The 23671-nt window shown below is 38.8% G+C and overlaps 1 protein-coding gene across 11 annotated transcripts in view; it reads right to left on the bottom strand.

The window, feature by feature from the left end:
* Positions 1 to 23671, bottom strand: part of rev1 (REV1 DNA directed polymerase) — a 247872-nt gene that overhangs the window by 9269 nt on the left and 214932 nt on the right. For 3 of the 11 annotated variants that reach the window (XM_073912188.1, XM_073912189.1, XM_073912190.1), the window contains 10 exons: positions 12470 to 12536; positions 9341 to 9473; positions 5608 to 5776; positions 5298 to 5531; positions 2987 to 3690; positions 2714 to 2818; positions 1108 to 1224; positions 873 to 999; positions 261 to 389; positions 14 to 168 (listed from right to left, as the gene is read on the bottom strand). In XM_073912188.1, the coding sequence (XP_073768289.1) occupies positions 14 to 168; positions 261 to 389; positions 873 to 999; positions 1108 to 1224; positions 2714 to 2818; positions 2987 to 3690; positions 5298 to 5531; positions 5608 to 5776; positions 9341 to 9473; positions 12470 to 12536 (1940 nt within the window). Of the gene's footprint in view, positions 1 to 13; positions 169 to 260; positions 390 to 872; positions 1000 to 1107; positions 1225 to 2713; positions 2837 to 2986; positions 3691 to 5297; positions 5532 to 5607; positions 5777 to 8707; positions 8749 to 9340; positions 9474 to 12469; positions 12537 to 14558; positions 14779 to 23671 lie in introns of those variants that run through there. The other 8 variants (XM_073912197.1, XM_073912198.1, XM_073912191.1 and 5 more) reach the window with 5 other exon arrangements.

The following is a 23671-nucleotide window of genomic DNA, read 5'->3' as shown; positions in this document are numbered from 1 at the left end:
TAAAGTCTTTTACTCATTCCAACTGAGGCACAGCAGCCAGTCTTCTCCTTTATGTCTTCACGGATGGACCGTGCCAGTTCATCAGGAGACACCCCCAGCTCAACCAGAAGAGCTGTGGCATCAACCAGTGCCTCGTCACAGCTCAGCGCCTCAATGTTATGAGTGTAACTGTAAAATAGGCAAACAATAAGCAAGAGAACTTCTGTACTCATCTGCTGAGTTTAAGAATAAAGACAGTAATGAAGCATTACAACTGGTACCTGGCCAGGATCTCATACATGGCCAGAGCCACCTCTTTATAAGCATGGAAGTCATATGGAACAGACTGCAGATCTGGACACAGCTGCTTGGCCCTACCAAAGAACATGCCATTTCGCACACCAGCCTGCCTGTAAAAGAGAGTGAGGACAGTTTTTCAAATCATCATTTTTAAAAAAAAATCTTCTGCTAGAAGGCACACAGTTTTAAAAAACTCAAATGTTTTATGGCGTTTTATTCAAGCCCAACATTTCTATTTGCTTTAAAGCCATCTATAATAATTCATATACTTATATTGTTTTTACTTAAATGACATAAAGTAAGATTAAACAAGCATTAAAATGACAGCTATAGATAAAGCCACAATAAGCTCATGGAACAAACCATAGTACATGTAATCTGTAACAAATGGCATTATGATGAACTAAAAATGTCCTGCCTACATTAAATATTTTAGACAATAGTGATATTTGGTTGGTGCTGAAAAATATTAAAACCATGTGGAATTTGTTATTTACATGTAGAAAAATCTCAAAATGGGCAGATATGAAACATTGAAATTTTTTGTTGTGGGCAGCATGTTGCAGGAAAGTGGCCAGGTTTGCAATAATTACCTGGCCTCGTAACTACAAGAGGCAATCTCTGCCATAGAAAGGGCAGCCAGGTCTTCATGCACTCCATTACTGGGAACTTCACCATCCTGTGGAGATGGGGTCATCTCAAGATCCCCATCTGTCTTCTCTAAAGCACAAAAAGGACAAAGGTCGGCTAGTTACAAACTTGCAAAAACCTCTAATAAATTAATTCTGAATTTTGTGACAACATATTTCTTTAAAAATCTGGGCTCACCTTTCCTGTAATGTTTCTGTTTATTCTGGTAATACTGAAACTCAAGCTGAGGGTTTGCACCAGGGCGCTGAGCAACACGGCCTGGACCACGATTACTAGTCACCGCAACTGGTTTCCCTGTAGTACAAATTGACCATCAGTAAAGCTCAGTTTAAGTTAAAGTGGGCTTGAAGGCCTAATTTATACTTCTAAACTTAACATGCGTTTTAATTAATCTGATCACCAAGTCTGTCACGATAGTGAAATTTGGCTGTCTAAGAAATATTTGCAATTATGCAAATGATCATCTATTTCGGTGCATTGATATTTAGTAGGATGCTTTTCTTGGCTCCATAAAGAAATCTAATATATTGTCAAGCTGAATACCTTGGGCTAAAGAGGGCCAGCTGGGGCTTCGAGGCGGAGTGAAAGGAGAGGCGGACTTTGCCCGAGTCTGGTAAAGAAGGCATGCCGTCATTACACTAGTTTTCCGATCGCACACGAGTAAATGCGCCAAATAAGCAAATAAATAAATAAATAAGGGAAAGAAAACATATAGCCTTATGGGCCGCGGGTCGTTTTGCTTAAGATCACCCTTCTGCTTCCCCTTTAAATGTAAGGGTGTTGCATAAAATAATAAAGTTTTAATTTCTAAGTGACTTTTCTTTGCTGCGTCCTCTTTGATGTTTCAATAACGCATAATAATCTTTACACCATATTAAAGACACAGCAGCCAATGAAGGTTGTCGAGAGTTTTTGTCAAGTTTAAAAGGCGTGTTTATGCGTGATACATGTAACACACACAACACACACAACACACACACACACCAATATAAACATTAGGAAGATTTGCCACAATGAGTAATTGACAGTGCTGGTTTTTGAAGATTATAAACTACAGTTTGTGCTTTTCAAAGAGAAAAGAAGCTGAAATATCATGACCTATTGCCAAGTATGGTGTCCCATACTCAGAAATGGAGCTCCTGCATATCTGCAGCCACAAAAGAACACTTACAAAAGTCACAACCTGCAGACCGAACATGGCTTTATAGGAAATTAAGTGAGAAAGGACAACAAAACAAGGCATTCATACTTTGCCATGTTGTACCAAATCAACCCACATTATCATCAAAAATGCATTTGTCATTCACATTCTTTTCATTTGCTTGCTTTACTGCTCACTCATAACATGCGTTCATTTATTTTTTGAGAATAAAAATTATGCATTTAAGCCACAGTCACAAGAGTTTGAACATATAAAATTCTGTGGTCGTCGTAGTGAAATAGGCAGATTAGTAAAAGATTATGTTGCGTTGATAATAAGAGCGATTCTAGTCTGCATTTCTGTACAGTGAACTGCTATTGGTCTTACAAAATCATGTGATGCGAATTCGCAGATCAGAGCTTGAACTTTGAAATGCATCAACACATGAAATTGTCGCACAAGGTTATGTTTCCAGTCTGGGGTGTTCATATGACAACCCCCTTACTTACACAAAAATAATGTGGATCAGTGCAAAATAAAGAGCAAAATTTAAAGAGCAAAAATCTATTGGTCACAATAGATGCATTTGAACACAAGTTAATACCAGCTGAAAACAGACAAGGATAATTGATTGAAACTTGCCTATAAGATCTGGTCGGTGTCTAATCCCCACAGAGACAAAGAAGCAGTCCATATCAACATGGAGAACACATGACTGACGCACCTGAGGAGCAGCCATCAAGGAACCTGGGTCAAAGTGAGAGACTAGTATTATTACTATATATTTATTACTATATACACTATATATTACTATATACATTTTATTATTCTTTTGTTGTTGTTTTTTTGTAAGAGTTGCATCAAATAAACACTTGCTTCATAACAACACAAAAAACACAAGAAGAGAGATGCCACCTGAATTGCAGTTAGCTTTGAGCTTCTTCAGCTTCTCTCTTCCAGAGAAAACAGCTCCACCTGCTGCTCGTCGTCTGCTCTGCAGGCTGTTTACATACTCCGAGAACTCATTGCGCCACGTAGAAATGTGATGCAGCCTTGAGTGAGAAAAGAACTCGGATATTATTCCAGCCTCTGCAGAGGATTTTCCTGACTGGTTACTAGAGTTTGCCAGAGTGGAGGAGTTTGAGGTCACGTGATAACTCCCATTTAGCCGGACTGTGGTCTGATCATGCAGACTGGCCTTCTGAGGAGCACCTAAAGTTCCTGAATTGGATGTTGGTTTTTGATGGAGGTCCGTTTGCATATTGTGAGGACCAGGCTGCTTTGCAGGACTGGCTGCTGATATTAAGGACCTCAGATGGGAATTAGCTTTTGATTCAGTATATGAGCAGCAGGGCTCCTCACCCTCCCTGTATTTGTCCTGTGGGAGGTGAGACTGATTGGACGCTTTGTCAACAACATGAGGATGATGGTCTGCAAAGTCCTGAGGCTTTAAGGCACCATTCACAGGGTGTACATGACCGTTAGTTAACAAAGTGTCTTGTGAGCCTCTTGGCAAAATGGAACAGGCGATGTCATCATCATCATCATCATCATGAATCCCATTGACTCTCGATTTCTCTGCATCTACCTCAGAGATAATGCTATGCAAACCATTTCTGCTGGACAAATAAAAGAGAAAGAATTATTTGAATAGAAATTGTTAATATATAATCTGCCATTATTGATCTAATTACATAACATTGCTCAGATAAATGTGTTTCAGTAGACCAGTAGTTTTTTTTTTTTTCAGAAAAAAAAAAAAAAAAAAAAAATTATATATATATATATATATATATATATATATATATATATATATATATATATATATATATATATATATATATATATATATATATATATACTGTAGGACATGCATAATCTCTCAGACAAAAAGAGATACTGATCTTGCATATGCTGTCTTCCAACTATACACAGAAAAATATGGAAGGCTACAAGTCATCCAATAGATTACCCTAAAGGGCAACTATTTTAGCCTGGAGTATTTTGTGTCCCTAGAAGGTGTCTGTAAAGTTTCTGTTTGAAATTGAAGTTTGTTTGAAGATTTTTTTTTATTATACCTCTTTAAATCTGGGAAATCTGAGCTGTTAATGCATTGTAGCTGTTTTTGTTGCCTGTGCGTTTAATGCAAATGAGCTAGTTCTCCCCGCCCACCATTCCCACATGCATGTCAGAGCCACAGAGATCACTCCGATCCATGTAGCCTTAGATCAGTAGATCAGGGGTGCCCAAACTCGGTCCTGGAGGGCCGGTGTCCTGCATATTTTAGTTCCAACCGCAGTTAAAAACACCTGAACCAGCTAATCAAGCACTTAATAGGTATACTAGAAACTTCCAGGCAGATGTGTTGAAGTTGGGCCTAAACTATGCAGGACACCGGCCCTTCGTAGCCCTGACGTAGATAAACAGCACAGTGACAGACAAGAATGAAACAGATCTCCCTTACTGTTAATAGAAACAGTCCCAACTGTTAATTGATATATTTGTTGTGGAGTTAATTCAAGCCTTTCTGCAATGATGAGTCACACACAATGTTGTGTGAGCGCACACACGTTTTGTTTTGCACTGTTTTGTACGACAAATGTGACAGAAAACACATTAACATACACTGGTGTATGGATATCCGTTATGTGAATGTACAAAATAAACCTGACTCAAGTCTAATATAATCCATCTATTTACTTCAAATTAAGGAAAATTCTTCTGTCTGTACTTTGAAACATGACTTTTTTTCTGAATAGAAAGTTACATGCAGAGTCGTACATTTTCTTTATTAGGTAAAAAAAAGCGTGCTATAAAAAAAAATTCAAGGACAAAATAATTCACTTTTGATGTGGCCATAATAACAATTTTGTGCACATTCATTACTGCAGTATAATGTATTACTTGAATATGTGCACATTCTAATTCAGAATTTTCTCATTTTCAAAAATGTTTTTTTTTTGATAGAAACTTTCACATTTTTCATATCAGAGTAATAGACTTTCTGTTATAAATACTTATTTAACCGGTTAAATAGTTATATAACAAATGGAAAAGTAAATTAAACTGTTAATTAATAATTTGCGCTTTTTATAAATCTAATTATTTTTACATAAGTCTTGCATGAAAACAGAGGAAATCTAAATGTAAAAACTGGGAAAATAAAGGTGTTGAAATTTCCACCAATCCGTTTATTAAAAAACACCTTAGGATAAGGCACACTCACAGCCTGATATCCAGCTGGTGATCGGTTTTCTCAGTGTAGTTAGCCATGTGGTTAGCCTGAGTAGACTTGAGGACGTCTTTAGATAGAGTATGGCTCGGCTGAGGCTTGATGTCTGGTCCATGGTTGGATGACGGGTCCTGGCCTTCTATTCCAGAAACTCTGGTGAAATTTAATCCTTTCTGCTTCGCATAGAGCTGATACTGAATATATGATAGTTGGCGACCTGCTTTTATACTGCACAAAATGCAAGAAAAAAAAACTATTAGTATTGTGCTTCTGCAAACTGCAAAGTGCACACAAAGGCACCCACCTGTCTATGATCCACTCTGGCCGCACTACTTTCTCTCCTTTGAGCTCTTGTATTTTGAAGTTGGGCAGGTTGGTGGCAATGATGTGCGTGGTTTTGGAGCGAGAGTAATACAGATGAAATTGCCCACCATGCAACATCATAAGCCTGCGTAACTCAGCCGCACTGGGATCTACACACACACAAATACAAAACAAATACACTCAAAATGCAAGAGCAGTGGCCCAGTGCTCATCCTTCTGACTCTTTCAGCTGCACAGTTCATTTTGGAGTTTCTTTTTTAAAATATCATATGAATAACAATTCTGAACACAGCTGTTTTGTATTATCAATTTATAAAATAAATATGGTTATTTAATGAAACCTAATTATATACAGTTGAAGTCAGAATTATTAGCCCCCTTTTGATTTTTTTTCTTTTTTTAATATTTCCCAAATGATGTTTAACAGAGCACGAAAACTTTCACAGTATGTCTGATAATATTTTTTTCTTTTGGAGAAAGTCTTATTTGTTTTATTTCGGCTAGAATAAAAGCAGTTTTTAATTTTTTAAAAAACAATTTTGGGACAAAATTATTAGCCCCTTTAAGCTATTTTTTTTTGATAGTCTACAGAACAAACCATCGTTATACAATAACTTGCCTAATTACCCTAACCTACCTAGTTCACCTTATTAACCTAGTTAAGCCTTTAAATGTCACTTTAAGCTGTAAAGAAGTGTCTTGAAAAATATCAAGTAAAATATTATTTACTGTCATCATGACAAAGATTAAATAAATCAGTTATTAGAAATAGGTTTCTTAAACTATTATGCTTAGAAATGTGCTGAAACAATCCTCCCTCCATTAAACAGAAATTGGGGAAAAAAATAAACGGGGCGCTAATAAGTCAGGGGGCTAATAATTCTGACTTCAACAGTAAGTAAAAATAACCTTCTAAAAAGGAAATACAATAATTTTTGGAATATAAGCGGTTTATATTCCAAAGCAATTTATAGGGCCCTATTCACACCTGGTATTAAGATTCATTTTCTTCGATCTGATTATAAGTGGACAACGTTAAGTTCAGGTGTGAACAAGGTTTGAAACAGTTTGAACTTGTCCACTTTGACCATACTAATAGGTGGTCGAAAGCGAATTGCAGTTGTAGTGCAGACACAAATTTGGGTTAACGTGTTTGAACAGCCACAAAACACTGCCTTCTCTATGACTGTGATTCTTCTCTATGACTGTGATCTCATTCTTCAGTCTCATTTGAGACACAGTGGAGAGACTGTGATTTAAACTGTCATTGGTAATCTTAGAATTCATATTGGTGGCAATATGTTTAATTAATTTTTTTGGCAAAAATAAATACGAGGCAGCACGGTGGCTTAGTGGTTAGCACTGTAAAATCAAAGCAAGAAGGTCGCTGGTTCAAGTGCTGGCTGGGTCGGTTGGCATTTCTGTGTAGAGTTTGCATGTTCTCCCCGTGTTCGCGTGGGTTTTTTCTGGGTTTCCCCCACCGTCTAAAGACATGCAGTACAGGTAAATTGAATAAGCTAAATTGGCCGTAGTGTATGTGTGTGAATGTGAGAGTGTACTGGTGTTTCCCGGTACTGGGTTGCAGCTGGAAGGGCATCCGCTGTGTAAAACATGTGCTGGATAAGTTATCGGTAGATTTCACTGTGACAACCCCTGATGAATAAAGGGACTAAGCCAAAGGAAAACGAATGGATGAATGAAAAATAAATACATATTTGACTGCAAATTATTTTAAAATAGGCTACGGCTGCTTTCTCTTCAAACAGCAGCTTTCCTGCAGCGCCAACCAACAGGAGTTCTTTATAAGATACAATTTTGTGAATGTTTTATTTCATGTTTAAAGTCTTTAATGTGCCTTTACTAATAATATTCTATTCAAAGCAAAAATTCAGAGACTTTAGGTGATAGTGCATGTGTTGGATGTGTTAATGTGATTCCTGATCCTTTGCATATGCCTAATTATTTAAGTCAAAGATTTAATTTTTGATTTTAAATTGATATTTGTTAAACAAGTTTAATAAATACAAAAACATATAGACATTAAAACTAATTGGTTGATTGGAAATTAAATAAATCTATAATTATATCTATATATAAAGAAATTATATCTATAATTTAATTATTCGAGCCTTTGCATTAAGCATATTTACAGGTTATATACAGCATATTTTTTTTGCACAGCATAAAATTTGCACTAGCTTTGGCAGTATTAAGCCTCAATCACACTACGAGCGACTCGCAGCAGCACAGCAACAAACAGCCGTTCATTTCAACAGACAGTGAGCGGATTCCGGCGATCTCCATTTATGCAAGTGACAGCAACCGCTGGCGATCAGGTAGGCTTGTCGAGTGACGTGACAAAGTTGAGAATCTGTAAACTTTATGCAAATGAAGAGTGACTTTCTTGAGGGACGACAGCCAATAGGAGCACCAGTAGAGCTCATGTGATCCTCTCTCAGCTCCTGCAGAGGCGAGTTGTATTTTTTGGTGCTGTAGGCCTACATAGAACTGCGTATGCAGCAGGTCATCACCCAGAGCGACAGGCAGCTACAAAGTCACTGCCAGTGTGAAAGAGGCATTAGATTGAAAGTTCAAAGAAAAACAATACCTGCCCACAGACCCTCCATTATTAGAGGGTCAAAAATGGACAAAAGAAACCTTTAAATGCAGGGTCTGAATGGTAATGTTTGCTTTGACCACTTGTGATCACATCATGAAAATGTATCTTGATACCAGGTGTGAACAGGGTCTATAATGCAGTTTACATCAAGCAAGCAAACCATGCAAAAGCATGCAACATTTGAAGGCAAATGAGAGAGTCATGTGAGTATTTGTACCCACACACCCCTAGTTTCAGATTTGCTCAGGCTTGACATTAATAATAAATGTTGTCTATATGAAATGCTGGTATCACTTCTGATCATTTGATACAGAATTTATTTATGTTCTGTAGGTCGGTACCTAAAAAAATTGAAAAAAAAAAACTATACATTTAATTTGCTGGGTGTTCACACTCTCATTTTTAAGATAAAAACACTAACTACAAGTTTTTATGACATGTATTGTGCAGAATAACTTACGGAACATCCCAAACAATGCTGTGTGCTTGACCAGGAAGCCCCTGTGTCACACACACAAATGATAATCTGCTGCAAGGAGAAGCGTTTCTGACACCTTTATTGAACTGTACTGGGACATTTTGTGACTATAAAGAGAATAATCCGTTATGCTTGAGCATTATGTCCATTTCTTTGGTCACATTTTGTGACATCACATCTATTGTCCATATTTCAGACAAGCCACAATAGAATTCATTTAAAAGAAGGCCAAAACCAGTCTTCTCAGGGCTTTTTGTCCACTTGTTTGGTGTACACCAAGGTTTAGATGACTGCATTCAAGCATTTATAGGTTTGTTCAAAATAAACCTGGACACACCCTAAAATACAAGTTTAAAAAAATAGTGTACAAAATAACCCCTGAATAAAATTGTAAAAGTGAAATATGTACAAAAATCCTTTTATATATTTACTCTCTTAGACTTGACGCAATATCTATAGTCAGGTGCAACAAATCATCCAGATACTGCCATAATAATAGTAATGACGATGATTATGGTGATGCTGAACATGCACAATGCAGTACAAGGGATTTCATTGGAGTAAGAAAGTTTATTTCCACAGCACATTGCAGAGGGGATGCTGGGAGAGTCTGACCTGTGTATCCATTGACATAGATGGCCACACCGCTGAAGATGCAGGAGGACTTTCCATCTTTCTTCTGCTCTCTCGGGGCATCCTTCTGAAACTGCTCCTCAAGCTTAGAGACTTTTGCAGCCATGTAACCTCCCTGAGTAAAAATTCAACAAACAAGATTTTTATTTCAAAGCCTATTCACGTCAACACAGGCTTGCAAGCTCAAGAGCTAAGACAAAGCATACAGCACAAGCTGACCACACACACACGCACACACCTTAATAGAAAAAAAACCCACACAATTCTAACCTCTGGAAATGAACAGACTGCAATACAGGCACACACACAAAGGAAAATGTGCAGCGTCTGGCTGACAAGCGTTTGATTACGCCTCAGACATTCAATGAGACTGGAGGTGCAAGTCTGCCCTGCTGGCACGGCGACTCTCTGTCTCCATGGCAACGGAGGGAACGCTGGGATTCAAGAGTTGAGCTTGAACCAATAAACAGACTCTCACACACACTGAAAAATACTCCTGAAAACACTCACTTGCTGGAGGCATCCCTGAACCTAATTTATATCAATCAGAGAGATCAACACACACACACACACACACACACACACACACACACACACACACACACACACAACAACAACACACCTGAGAGACAACACTCTGAGAGATCAACACACACACACACACACACACACACACAACCTAAAGCAAATAAAGGTTTTGCGTAGACATATGCTGATGTCCAATAATGCCATACACTGTGATCATGAACGTGCACAATATATTGATGCTGTGGGTTTTTAAAATAATGTAAATAATTATTTAGAATTTCAACTTTCAGATTACCATTAAAGGATATTTATATTGTTGTATCTGCACTGCAGTGTACATCACAGCACCAAACGCTTCAAGCCTTAATAGACAATTTATGATCAGCTTCCATTCAACGTCAGCTAACCTAACTACAGTCAATGTAATGATATAAAAGCATTGATTAACCTTAGGCAAAGACTATAGAATACACAAGATGCGTCACTCGTATAGTTTTGAATGGAGAAAAGTGTTACAGTCAATATGGCGAATGAAGCCCCGCCTACTAGTACAGGAGCTAATCATCAAATCTCTATAGACTGACGTGTCTCCAGTATAAACGAATGTGAAGTACAGTCAGTCCTGTCAAACACACATCATGAGACAGCAATTACTCAAAGTGTAAACATAGAATCGATTTCACTACTGGAGAAGATTTGCTATCAAGACCAAGCTGTGGATTATTTCAGATGACCAGTGCGACTACATGATCATTATCCAGAGGACAACACTGTGTGATGTGTAACACTGCCGTAAATGAGGTTGGTGTTGTGATCTCATTCCTTTCGAGTTTGCATGCGCACTAGCTCTGGCAACTTGAAAATATGCAGATTTTGTTTAATTCAGACGTTTAGAAACGAAACTTATGAAACAACTGTTGTTTAATTTTACTGTTGACTCCAAATATGTAATATAATTATAAGCTTGGCAAACAATTTTGAAAAATTTGATGTTTCTCCATTCAGATGGAATGCTCGAAAATACAGCCCAAGAGGCGTTTCAAACAAGGCCGCTAAGTGAAATGACTTGCCTTAAAGGGACATTAACTTATTAGCGAACACCTAATAATGCATTAAAATCAAATGTAGTCATCTTTTTATTAAATGGAGTTATTAACTAGGGCTGCAAGGTGGCTCACTTTCAACTCATATTAAGAAGATGCCTGGTTCAAGTCCCAGCTGGAGTTTGCACACTCTCATTTCCCCCACAATCCAAAGACATGCGGTATAGTATAGGTAGATATGATTGGCCATAGCGTATGATTGGATGAATGAGCAAGCGTATGGCTTTTTTGGGCTGCTAAAACAACTAAATGAATGTAGTTTATCCTGCTTTTTAAATGCCTATTGCCATAAATGTCAAAATTAGACATTAAACATTTTCTGAGCCATAATAAATTAATAAAGATGAAGCTGATAGAAACAAAACCAGCTGAAAGGTGCATACACTGACCTAGTATGTACTATTAACTCACAAAATGCTGCCAAACCATCAAAAACAATAGCAGAGACAGACATGCAAATGATTCAGAAGCAATCGTATTAACTGACAGTCAGGATGATTCAAATACATGGATGAGCCTGTATTATTAGTTTCAGTGATTTTTTACCTCAGCTCAGAATGTTGAGATTGGCCAATCAAAATCAAGCATTCCAGACAGCAGTGCGATAACAGCTAATAAATTTCAGCTATATTTTTCTAAATTAACTTTAATATATAAAATGCATTTTTACAGTAGATTTTAATGCATTGATTAACATTTACTAATGGTACTTTTTTGTAAAGTATTACCTATTGTACCTATCTTCCATTTACAATTTAATTGGCTTAAAACATTCATTTATTCTGAACATGTATATAGACAATAAAGCAATCAAATATTTTGGTTATAATATATTTTTGCAGCTTAGGTCAATAATACTATACATCATCATAAAACCTTCAGCAATTAATTGCAACAAAAAATTATATTGTCAGAAGCCTATTTCTGTGTTTAATCACACTTACACAGTAAAATACATAGTACATTTACTTAAAAATCACACATTTCTGGTCTCAAATTGTGCGGTAAAACAGTTCTACTGGTTAGAACTAAGATTGTTATTTTATTAGTGAAGACAGAAGCTTGTGGAGTTGTTTATATTAGTGTGGTTCTGCTAATGCCTGAAGAACATGAAGATGCCGAAGCTTGTCAAATCTCTAGCTGGGTCTGGACTGTGGCGACTGAGCAGAGGTGCTGGTCAGCAGTGAAGAAAATTGAGATTACTCACTGGTGTAATACAAATGAAAATCTGTCTAGACTTCAGCAGCAACACACACACAAAGCATGATGGGTGATGTACAAACAGCAGAAAGGCAATTAATAGTTAAAAGGAAATCTATGGATAAGTTCTATTATTTACATAATGTTCAGTTTTTACAAAGACAGATAGCAAAGACAACACGGGATATATACGAAGACGATTCAGCTCTGAGATAAAACAGCTGTTGAGCCTTTCCTGCTCTCAATAAACACATTTCTGCGTAAATAACTAAACTCTTACCTGTCCTCCCCACCCATCATTTTCACTGGCTTTCTTCCTCCATCCATCTCGACTCATACTGAGGGACCTAAAAGACAACAATTCAAAAGAATGAGCCCAAAACTGAAAGCGTGAGTGGCTGAAAATAGACACGGAAAACAAAAAACAAGCACGCACATCTGTTCTCCTCTTTGCACTCATTTATTAGTATGCAGATGAGTGACTCTTAATAAGAAATAATACATCTGAAACCCTGAATAAAGAATAAGTTGTGTCTCTTTTGCTTATAATATAGCACTATTCACAATGCACACGGTTTCAAACCTTTAATGTTTAGATAATATTTCCATGCTTTATTATAGTCACAATACTTTGCTGCAATTATTTTAATAAAGTGTAGTATTTTAGAGTTAACAAAATAAAACACAACTATAGAATGAGGAATTGAACGATAATGGATGTCTCCCAGCCACTTTTATTTTATTTGTTTTTTATGCTATTTACAGACACAGTGGCACCTCAGACAATCAAACTGAAAACACTTACTGTCTAGCACAATAAATGTGCAATAGCATATCCACTTTATTACTTTGCTGTGCAATGCATTTTTGCAGATTGCAACTGATTACATTTAATAAACTAAAAATCTAAAGATATATCGGAATATAACAGCCATTACTGTAAACAATGACAAATATCGTAAAATAAAACGAAAAAATCTGCTTCCTTTTGTTTCTTTAAAAGGACAGCATATAACATTTTACAAGTACAAAGACATACATGCCAGGGGGTATAAACATAACACAAATATACAGAATGTACATAAGTAATAAATCAAATAGTTACAGTGCTAAGCATTTATAAGTACACCTAATATCTTTTAAATTCAGATGTTTAATAGGAAGCTATACAATATTATATTTGTGCATATATATTAGATTAGTCAGTACTGAAGCTAAATCTGGAGTTTATCTAACAATATAACTTATGATAACGGACCAGAAACGAGTACACCCAATTTTATATGTTAGAGAAAAATAATGAATACAAATTTTAAAAGAGGAAAAATCAAGAGAAGCAAAAAAAATTGAAAATATTTTGTTAAAATTTTGTAGGTTGTAATTTTTTTTTGCAATATTTTGCATGAATTTAATTTTATTATCTTTGAATTTCTAAATATGTTTGGTAACTAAAATATTACTTTGATAAATATATCTGTTTGATAAATCTGTTTTGTTTAAATGCACCAAAACTCACTGAGAAATGGATACAGATACAATGGATTCAAATATTCACTTTCAAGATGTGATGTACTCAATTATGCTGAGCACTATATATTATAGTTCACAAATCTTTAAAGTGTGTAAAGCTTTCTTATTTAGAGTATCTGATGCTACTAATACACAAGCATATTTCAGTCATCAATACCTTAAAATGTCCAGACCTGCTTTTAAAGCAAAGTCGACCATGTGCACAGCTGGCCTTATTGCCTGACCAGCTAAAAAGTGCTCAAAACTCATACAAACTAAACGAGTTTAGGCTGGTTTAGGTATTTTTACTACTGGCATGTGCACTGGAGGCTTTAAAGAAGTTGACATAAGGAATAACACACGTTTACTTTGCTGTCAACACACAACAATATAGCACGCATCATAACTATAACACTGGCTTATTTTACTAGTTTATTATTGCCCTAGATTTTAGACACGATTTACTTTGTATTCAGTATCAGTAACATTTGGCTTTAGTTTAACATCGGCCATCACATGGGGCATGCCTGGCCATGTGAAGCCCCACTGGACTGTCTCGTCTATACAAGGAAATTCTGTGCAGCAAATTTGGGAATCGACATTCAGACGGTAAGTTAGTGGGACAGTTGATAGTGACAGCAAACATGAAAAACTAACGACTCAAATGACATTTCGTGCATTATAAACTGGTTTGTCGTCCACATTTGAACAGTGTTGCAGAAGTGCAACAGCCGCACACACACACACACACACCGGATCGATCAGTTCAGTCCAGAACAACACAACTGTAGCGTCACTCGGCGAGTGATGTGCGCTTTCCTTTGAACCCCAAGCCCATGAAAACTGAAATCGTTGCTCACCAATTATCCCCCTTCTTTACAGATGTATTTTTGTTCAAACCAAAGCGCCTTTGTTTCCGCTCTTGGGTTGCATCCACCCCTTTTGCGTCAGTTTTGAAGGATTACAAACAGAGGCTTCGTGCATGCTGGGCTCTGTCCATATCAACATGCTCCCGCGACTGCACGATTCAGTCCTTTCACCATTCACTCGTATCTCTTCATTGCTAGCCGCTTGCTCACTGTCGCCTCCGCCAGATTTTCTGCTTGTTTTCGGCGTAAGACCCTCCTCCTCCTCCTTCTCTCAGCCGGGGTCACACAGTGACAGCGCCAGCCCTGTCTGTATCTCACAGCGCCCTCGAGCGGTCAATCAAACACCCTACGCTTGACGCAGCGCGCAGGGGTTTCACTTTTGAATTTTAATCACGTTCTGCTGACGCCACTCCGAGATCTTTCAATAGCAAAGCTTAGCTCTTGCATATTAATGATTTCTTGCCGTTTTTGCCGGGTAGTTTTCCAATGGCGAATGCCTGCTCATGAATATTAAGAACTCAGCATTCCCCCAAGTAGGATTTACGATTTGCGATTTCCCCACGGATGGTGCTGTTGAATTTAACGGTCTATTGTTGTCGAGCTCAGTGCCAAGCCTTCAGTAAGAATGCGAGGTAGCTGCTTTACACCCCAAAGCTCAACCACAATGTGTTATGGCTGCGTTTCTGTCGATGTCAGACTGTCTATGCTAGTCTGGCACATACTGCTCGGTGTCCCCAGGTAACCTGCGGAGTCCAGACACAGAGGCTGCCTCATGAAAACATCTATTTATAGCTCTGGGAATTCACTCTAGTGTTTATGGCAGAATATATTACAATTGAGGTTACATAACTACATTTGACAGAGAATTATTCATACGCCAAATAAACGGGCTGCAGTGCTACAGTAGGCACGCTTGAATGGAAGGACTGTAAAAGCTAATGTTGTGATGCTACATTTTGTTCCTGAACTAATATTTTCAGAGGTGTACATGTAGTTCTTTATTGTGTAGCTGTATTATTGCAGCAATGCGTCAAATAAACAGTTAACAGTGCAGGTATGGTGGGAAATTACTGCCCTTTTGTGAATTGACCTGGGGATTATAAAAGATGCCTGCTGTTTAGGTCAGATTTTCAACAAGAGGTCGGAGCCCACTAGGGGGCATAAGCAGACTTTCAAAGAGGCCTCAAGAATAATTAAGATAATGAAAAATGAGATAGCAATTAAAATAAGGAAAAAACTAAGGGAGAAAAAATATGAATAAATAATTACGTTCCCACTGCTGGATATTTAAACACTCACCGGCCACTTTATTAGGTATATGTCCAACTGCTCATTAACGCTAATATGTAATCAGCCAATCTAATGGCAGTAACTTAATGCATTGACATATGTAGACATGGTCAAGATGATCTGCTGCAGTTCAAACTGAGCATCTGAATGGGAAGAAAGGTGATTTAAGTCACTTTAAACATGGCATGGTTGTTGGTGCCAGATGGTCTGCTCTGAGTATTTCAGAAACTGCTAATCTACTGGATTTTCATGCACAACCACCTCTAAGGTTTACAGAGATTGGTTTGAAAAAGAGCTACAGCAGCAGAAGACCACACTGGCTGTGACTCCTGTCTGCAAAGAACAGCTGAAAACTGCAGCTACAATTGACCCTTAGGTAAGCCACATCCAAAAACCGCCATCCACCAATCGTGGCTTAGCAACCGTAGCTACGCGCAGGGGCTCTGTCAAGCCTTTGAGCGAGGGAAACAGACCAAATCATTGTGCATATGGATTGTACAAATCTGAATCCCGGTATCTTAAAAGTTTGGACAGGAATCACGGGATGGGGGAATTTTTTCCCTTTTCAAAACCAAAAACCCAAGAGGAGAAATGCCAGCATGGATCAAGCTCTGTGAGAGGCGCTAAAGGAGCAGAGCTAAGTTGGTTTTGTTTTGATATTCCTGATACATTCAGCGGTAGACAGCAATTACTCACACACCTCTTACCCTTAACAGATCTAAACTTTCTACTATCAAATACAAAGCAGGTTATGTTTCACAGTGTCTTTTTCTTTTTTCGCTCGATATTATGAGTAATGCTCAGTTTAAGCCTTCGCCATAGTAACTTAGTCATACTAATAGCAAATAGATCATAATGACATGAGTTATTGATCCGGCAAATACGAATCTGCGAATCTGTTGATAACTTTACTTAACTTCATATTTACATCTGTTTCAAGCTACGAAGATTTGAAATTACAAATCAACAGAACAAAACAGAGAAATGATCACAAACTGAGCACTTAGGATCAATATACTTCACCCACAGCTGTTTTTCATTAATTTATAAAGAGCACACAAACATACTGACAGTAATAGGTGACTTACTGTACATTGTAATGGGTCAATGATGCTAATCTTTGGCACAAATCCATCAGTTTCCCCTTTCAGGCTGTTTTATCTATGAATGCATTATGTAGAAGCACTGTCCAGTGTCCATGCGTGTTTTCTTCGTCGGTTAGTAACGCTATATTTCATTGCACAACAATTAATCTTATCAGGCTTTTTGGCTAAAAATAGAAAAATCTATTTGATTTCGAATTTTGATTTTGAATCAATTTTATTATTAGATTATATTTAAATTTCCCCTCTCCTGCTGAGCATGAGCTAAGCTGTTGAATGGTTAGCATATGAGGTGACTAGGCTAAGCTAGCTTCAATTTTGATTGAATTATTCTCTAATAGGTTGCCTATTATGTCGTGAATATACTCCTGTAATTCATACTGCAGTCCTCTTTTGTCTGGCTTTCTCTGATATCTCACCTGTTCGCCAAAAATGACATTATATCTCTGGAAGTGTCTGACACCGGCGCTTACACATTGTTAAAGCCTTGCCAGGCACGAAAGCTTGACAGGCGTAGCAACAGTAACTAAGGAGGGCGGGGCTTGGTGAAGGGTCAATTGGCACAGGCTCACTAAAATTGGACAATAGAAGACTGGAAAAACATTGATGAGTCTTGATTTCTGCTGCAACATTCGGTTGGTTGGGTCAGAATTTTGCGTCAACAATATGAAAGCATTGATCCATCCTGCCTTAATACTATTGGTTCAGGCTGGTGGTCGTGGTTCATGGCACACTTTATGACCACAGTTATGACATCTGATGCTATTTCTGAATCATCTTAGACTAGTTTCTTGAACATGACAATGAGTTCACTGTTCTCAAATGGCCTCCACGGTCACCAAATCTCAATCCAATAGAGCACCTTTAAGATGTAATGGAATGGGAAATTCATCCTGGTTGTGTAGCCGACAAATCAGCAGCAACTGCATGATTCACGTCAAAATCTCTGAGGAATATTTCCAGTACCTTGTTGAATCTATGCAATGAAGGATTAAGGCAGTTCTGAAGGCAAAAGGAGTCCAACCCGGTACCAGTAAGGTGTACCTAATAAATATATATATATATATATATATATATATAGACCAGCAAAAGTCGTGTAAACTGAAAAAAATTAAAAATGATGAGTATTTTTAAAAGAATATTTGTACTAATGTTTTTTTAGTTATACTATATATTTAAAATATAATAATAATAATAATAATATATGGTCAAGAGGGCTCTAAAATGATCGTGAATAGTAAAAAAGGAGTAAAAAAGCTTGTTTGGATAAAGCATTTTAAAGTCTTCATTTTGTAACAATTATGACCTTTTAACATGGATTGCACTAGATTAATAATATAAAGAATATTTTCCATACTCTACAGTAGATAATTCTGCTCAAACATGCAGAGTAAAGAACGTTTCTCTACATTTTTCTAATAACTCTTTAGGCAATTTTGCATACCACACTGTATCAGCAACGCAGTATGTAGTAAAATTCGGTTAGTCGGTTAGTCATTAGAAAATAAAAACCATAAAAAGGCATGTAAGGCATATTATAAGTGTTTTCATGTTTAAAACTATTTAAAATTACATACTAATCAGGTATTTTCTGCTTTGCTCAAAATCTTGACTTTTCATAATCATTCTGAATATTCACGTAAAAAATGATGACTTTGTACATTATAATTATAATGTTTATATAATTATAATGTTTTCTATAGTTTTAATAGGTGGCTCATGAATTACGCCAAATAAATACAATTTCACCCGTTGCCAAATTTACTAAAGTTTAATTAAAGTGTAATTCTACATTATTTAAATAACATTTTACTGTCACCTTCACTGCTTATGCAATAGGGTCATCTTAATTTGACGTCCATTTAAAACTGTATGAGAAAGGTAAAAAGTGAGATATCTAAAATATGCAGTCTGTTGGTCAGGTTTGGAAGATGGTTTAGAATTTTTTCTCACTTTGAATGAAGTTTTTGATTTCTTCCCCTTAGATGCTGATAAAACACCATCTTAAGTAACAGTGTGGATATTTCTGCAACTGCACTCTGGATCTTGCATTGATATTTAATGAGGTAAGCAGATTATTTTAATTGGTTGTCTGTTGCTAAGCAACTCGGTGTAAGATTCTAGCTCTGCATTCTCAATTCTTTGACACCACAGTTCAGAGTTGACCTCACAGAAGTTAGTGTTTAATTTCCCAAAAATAAAATTATGTTATTAATTATTTACCCTCATGTTGTTCCAATCCCATGAGATCTTCATATGAGTACAGTTGAACAAGTCATTTTCTGCACCTTGAATGTCCCAAACTCGTTGCTGTCTATGGAGGATGAGAGAGCTCCACAGACATATAAAGTATCTTAATCTGTGAACTGAAGATGAAAAAATGTCTCAGGGAATTGGAATAAATTGAGGGTGAGGAATAAATAACACAACTTCGATTTTTGGGTGAACTAAACCTTTAACACATGGGTTCTTAACCTTTTTCACTTTGAGGCCCACCTCCTTCTCTGAATTTTTTAAGGCCCAAACTGATTGTCTAGAGAAAATGCTTAAATCTTTATTTATTAGCAGAACACTTCTTTTGCCTTTTAATATTCCCTAATTTTTCTACATAATTTTATAAAAAAAAAAACATCATACATACATACGTACATACATAGTGATAGGGTGAAGAACCATGCAAAAAGAGAAATCAAGTTTAGATCCCAAAGGGTGGATTTATTTAGAAGGGTGCATGAGTGCAAGATCGCAAGGGGTGCTCCAGCAGGTGATGTGCTTTTGTCCATGGGGTGCTCAGTGCCTGTGAGGAGTGTCTGGGAAGCCGTTCAGTCACCAACTGCTGTCTGGAGGAAAGAAAGAGAGAATAAGCGTTATTGCTCTGTTTCATCCGTATGTTTCTCCTCTTCCTTCGGGAGGGGAACTTCAATGCTATGTGGAAAAACTTCCACTATGTGGATTTCGTTCCGAAAGCAAATCATCTGAAAGAGTATGTTAACAGGCCAATGAAATGCCAATGAGTTGGCAGCTTTAGCTCGCGCAGCTGATGCTCGTTGCAATCAATTTGGCAATAAAAGCACAGCGCGTGCTAAGCTGAGCATCCTTTTCGCGTAAGAGACTTCAACAGCCTTCTGAGAGAGTTGATGAGGGTTCCTCCAGCTGAGTTTCAGAGAGAGAGTGAACGAGAGCGGTCTCCCGGTCCAGAGTGTGTAACACATAGTGGCAGATGGTCGAGCTGGGTTTCTCCCTTGCCTGACGTTCTTTGGGTCCAGTTCTCCAGAGCAGTTTGTATTGTTGCAACTTTCCCTAAAAGAGCAACACAGCCGTGCAGCGCATCTTTTTCAAGATGTCGCTCCGGCTGTGCGTTTCTGGATGCGGTGGTTTCCTGTCCTCCCGCTCCTCCAAGCGCTCCATCCAAGTTTCGAGCGGAGGAAGCGATCCGTCCAACCAGATGGTAGCCCTCTCGCTCAGTGACACTGGGGACCAGACGTCCACTGCTGCATCGGAGGGTGGGCTTTCATTATCTGACTAGGATCTGGACCCACTCCTACCTCCGGACAGGTCGAGCATTTGTCAGTTCCCGAAACAGATGTGTTATTCGTGCTTTCCCAGGCTGCTTTGGCTGTGGGGTTGGAGATGGTTTATCCCCCAGCTCCGCGGCCTGACTGACTAGATGGGTGCTACGTTGAGGATGCCAAGAAGGCTAGACCTTTTAAGCCTCACGTCCCCATTTTCCCGGAGGTGCACAGTAGGCTCAAGCGGTCTTGAAGGGCACCTTTTTAAAGTTTGCCTTCTTGACTCCCCCATATCCCAGGCTGGCCTGTTCGGCGACACCATCGGTGAATCCGCCCATGCGCCTACGCAATGAAGTGGAGTCTATTCACTAAGTGGTGTGCCTCTCTTAGAGAAGACCCCCGAACTCACCAGATCAGCATTGTGCTTTCTTTCCTTCAGGAAAAGCTGGAGAGCAGGCTGTCGCCTTCCACACTGAAGGTTTACGTAGCTGCCATCTCCGCTCACCGTGATGCAGTGGCTGGCAGCACCGTGGAAAGGCATAACCTCATTATCTGGTTCCTAAGAGGTGCTAGGCAAATTAATCCACCCACCCCCTCTCATGCCCTCTTGGGATCTCGGCCTTGTTCTCATGAGCATGCACGGAGATCCATTCAAACCACACGATTCAGTATCTTTAAGATTTCTGTCCCTGAAGATAGTTCTGCTGGTCGTGTTGGCATCGATTAAGAGGGTTGGGGTCCTGGAGGCATTTTCGGTCACTCGTGCCTGGAATTCGGGCCGGCCTACTCTCACAGTGTCCTGAGACCCCGGCCTGGACATGTGCCCAAGGTTCCTACCACACCCTTTAAGGACCAAATAGTGAGCCGGCAAGCACTGCCCATGGAGGAGGCAGACCAAGCCCTATCATTACTCTGTTCCGTTTGCGCTTTGCGAATCTATGAGGACCGCACTCAAAGCTTTAGATCATCTGAGCAGCTCTTCGTCTGTTATGGTGGTCGGCAGAAGGGAAGTGCCGTATCTAAACACCGAGGTTGGCCCACTGGATAGTGGATGCCATCTCCCTCGCTCACCAAAGCCAGGACGAGCCGTGTCCCCCAGGAGTTTGAGCACACTCCACTCGGAGCATCGCATCCTCTTGGGCAAGTAAACGCGGTGCCTCTCTAACAGACATCTGTAGAGCTGCAGGCTGGGCGACACCTAACATATTTGCAAGATTTTATAATCTGCGAGTGGAGCTGGTTTCCTCAAGGATATTAGGTAACACTTGTTGATTGAGGAAAAACTCGGCAAAGGTGTTGAAACCCGCTTGCTGCGCTATTCTCCCTAACACAGAGATACATGCGCTTTTTTAACTCTGTCAGTAAAGTTTCCGGCTTGGCGATCGCTGCAGAGATTCCTCCAGGCCTCTAGCATCTGACTCAGCAGAGGAGTCAGGCGCTTGTTCATTATGTTTTAGGTCTGCCCGTTGGTCAGCCTGCATTTTGGGTATAGGTGCCTAATATGTGCGACCTCCGCTGGCGATTCCATATGCTTATACAGCCACGGTGTAGTCCCCCCTCACAGGCAGACGTGTGTCTTCTCTCACCGCTAACCATCTTAAATTCATATGTGTACTCCCCCTTCTCAGGACTAATCCATATGCTCTTTTGCCACCAGGTCTCCCCACTCCCCACATGTAGCCTCCGCAGCGTCCTTCCTGTCGGGACTGCACGCTTTCCCATTGTACTGTCGTATTTAATTCCTAGAATTGTCTAGACGCATTTGTGACTCCCGAAAAACATATCTAAATCAGTGAATCTTCTGTTTAAGTGGAAGATCGCACCTCTTGTGATGCAGGTGCGCTCACACTCTCTCGCCTGGCATAACCCACCATTGGGGGCGAGGTAAGGTTCAATCATTGTGGTGTTTTCTATACATTTCCCCAGAGTGGAAGTTTTTCCATATAGCATTTCCATACCCCACCACAGGGAACAAGGGTTACCTTGGTAACCAGAGCGCTCTCTACCGAAACACCACCGAGTCTCGCTAGATCTTGCTGCGCAGATAGTTTGGACAACTATGCGGATATTTTACTGTTCACACAAAGAGAGCACGCACAGTTTGTGAATAAATGGACTTGTGCGACTTTGATACTGTACGAGTTGCGATCTGGTTATTATAACTCTAATCATTGTTACCATATCTGTGATGGTTTGATTTATACAACTGAGAATGTAGTCCTAGTTGACATGCAGTGGTTGGAAGTTTAGGCCAGAGTTATGTCTGCAATTAACAGTGAGGCTAATATCATTACTAATACTAATATCATTTTAATATGACATATTTAAAAATAGAATTAAATAATTAAAGTATAAAATTTAAGTAAATTTTAAGCTATCTTACCGCCCACCTGCAGGATCACTGAGGCCCACCTAATTCTTGCTTCCACTTTTACCTGATATTTTGACAAGCAATTATTAACTGTTTTAATGATCAATTCAGAACTTTCTCTTTGTTGCTTCCTATAATCCATATCTATTCACAGATATGTCTCAGGCATGCAGATAAGGTAAAAAAAGATTCTTTTAAGTTAAATTCAGTGTTTGATTCAAGTAATAATTTATTATGTATATTAAACATACACTCACCGGTCACTTTATTAGGTATACCTTACTAGGACCGGGTTGGACCCCCTTTTGCCTTCAGAACTGCCTTAATCCTTTATGGCATAGATTTAACAAGGTACTGGAAATATTCCTCAGAAACTTTGCTCCATATTGACATGATAGCATCACACAGTTGCTGCAGATTTGTCGGCTGCTCATCCATGATGCGAGTCTCCCGTTCCACCACATCCCAAAGGTGCTCTGTTGGATTGAAATATGCTGGCTGCAGAGGCCATTTGAGTACAGTGAACTCATTGTCATGTTTAAGAAACCAGTCTGAGATGATTCACGCTTTATGACATGGCGTGCTATTCTGCTGGACATAGCCATCAGAAGATGGGTACACTGTGGTCATTAAGGGATGGACATGGTCAGCAAGCAACAATACTCAGGTAGGCTGTGGCGTTGACACGATGCTCAATTGGTACAAATGAGCCTAAAGTGTGCCAAGAAAATACCCCCACACATTACATCATCATCACCACCAGCATGAACCATTGATACAAATCAGGATGCGTTCACACTTTCCTGTTGTTGATGCCAAATTCTGACCCTA

The sequence above is a fragment of the Danio rerio genome, chromosome 9 (genome assembly GCF_049306965.1).
Source record: "Danio rerio strain Tuebingen ecotype United States chromosome 9, GRCz12tu, whole genome shotgun sequence".
NCBI classification, from domain to species: Eukaryota; Metazoa; Chordata; class Actinopteri; order Cypriniformes; family Danionidae; genus Danio; species Danio rerio.
Note: the sequence above shows the minus strand (reverse complement) of the source record. Positions and strands in the feature narration are given on the sequence as shown.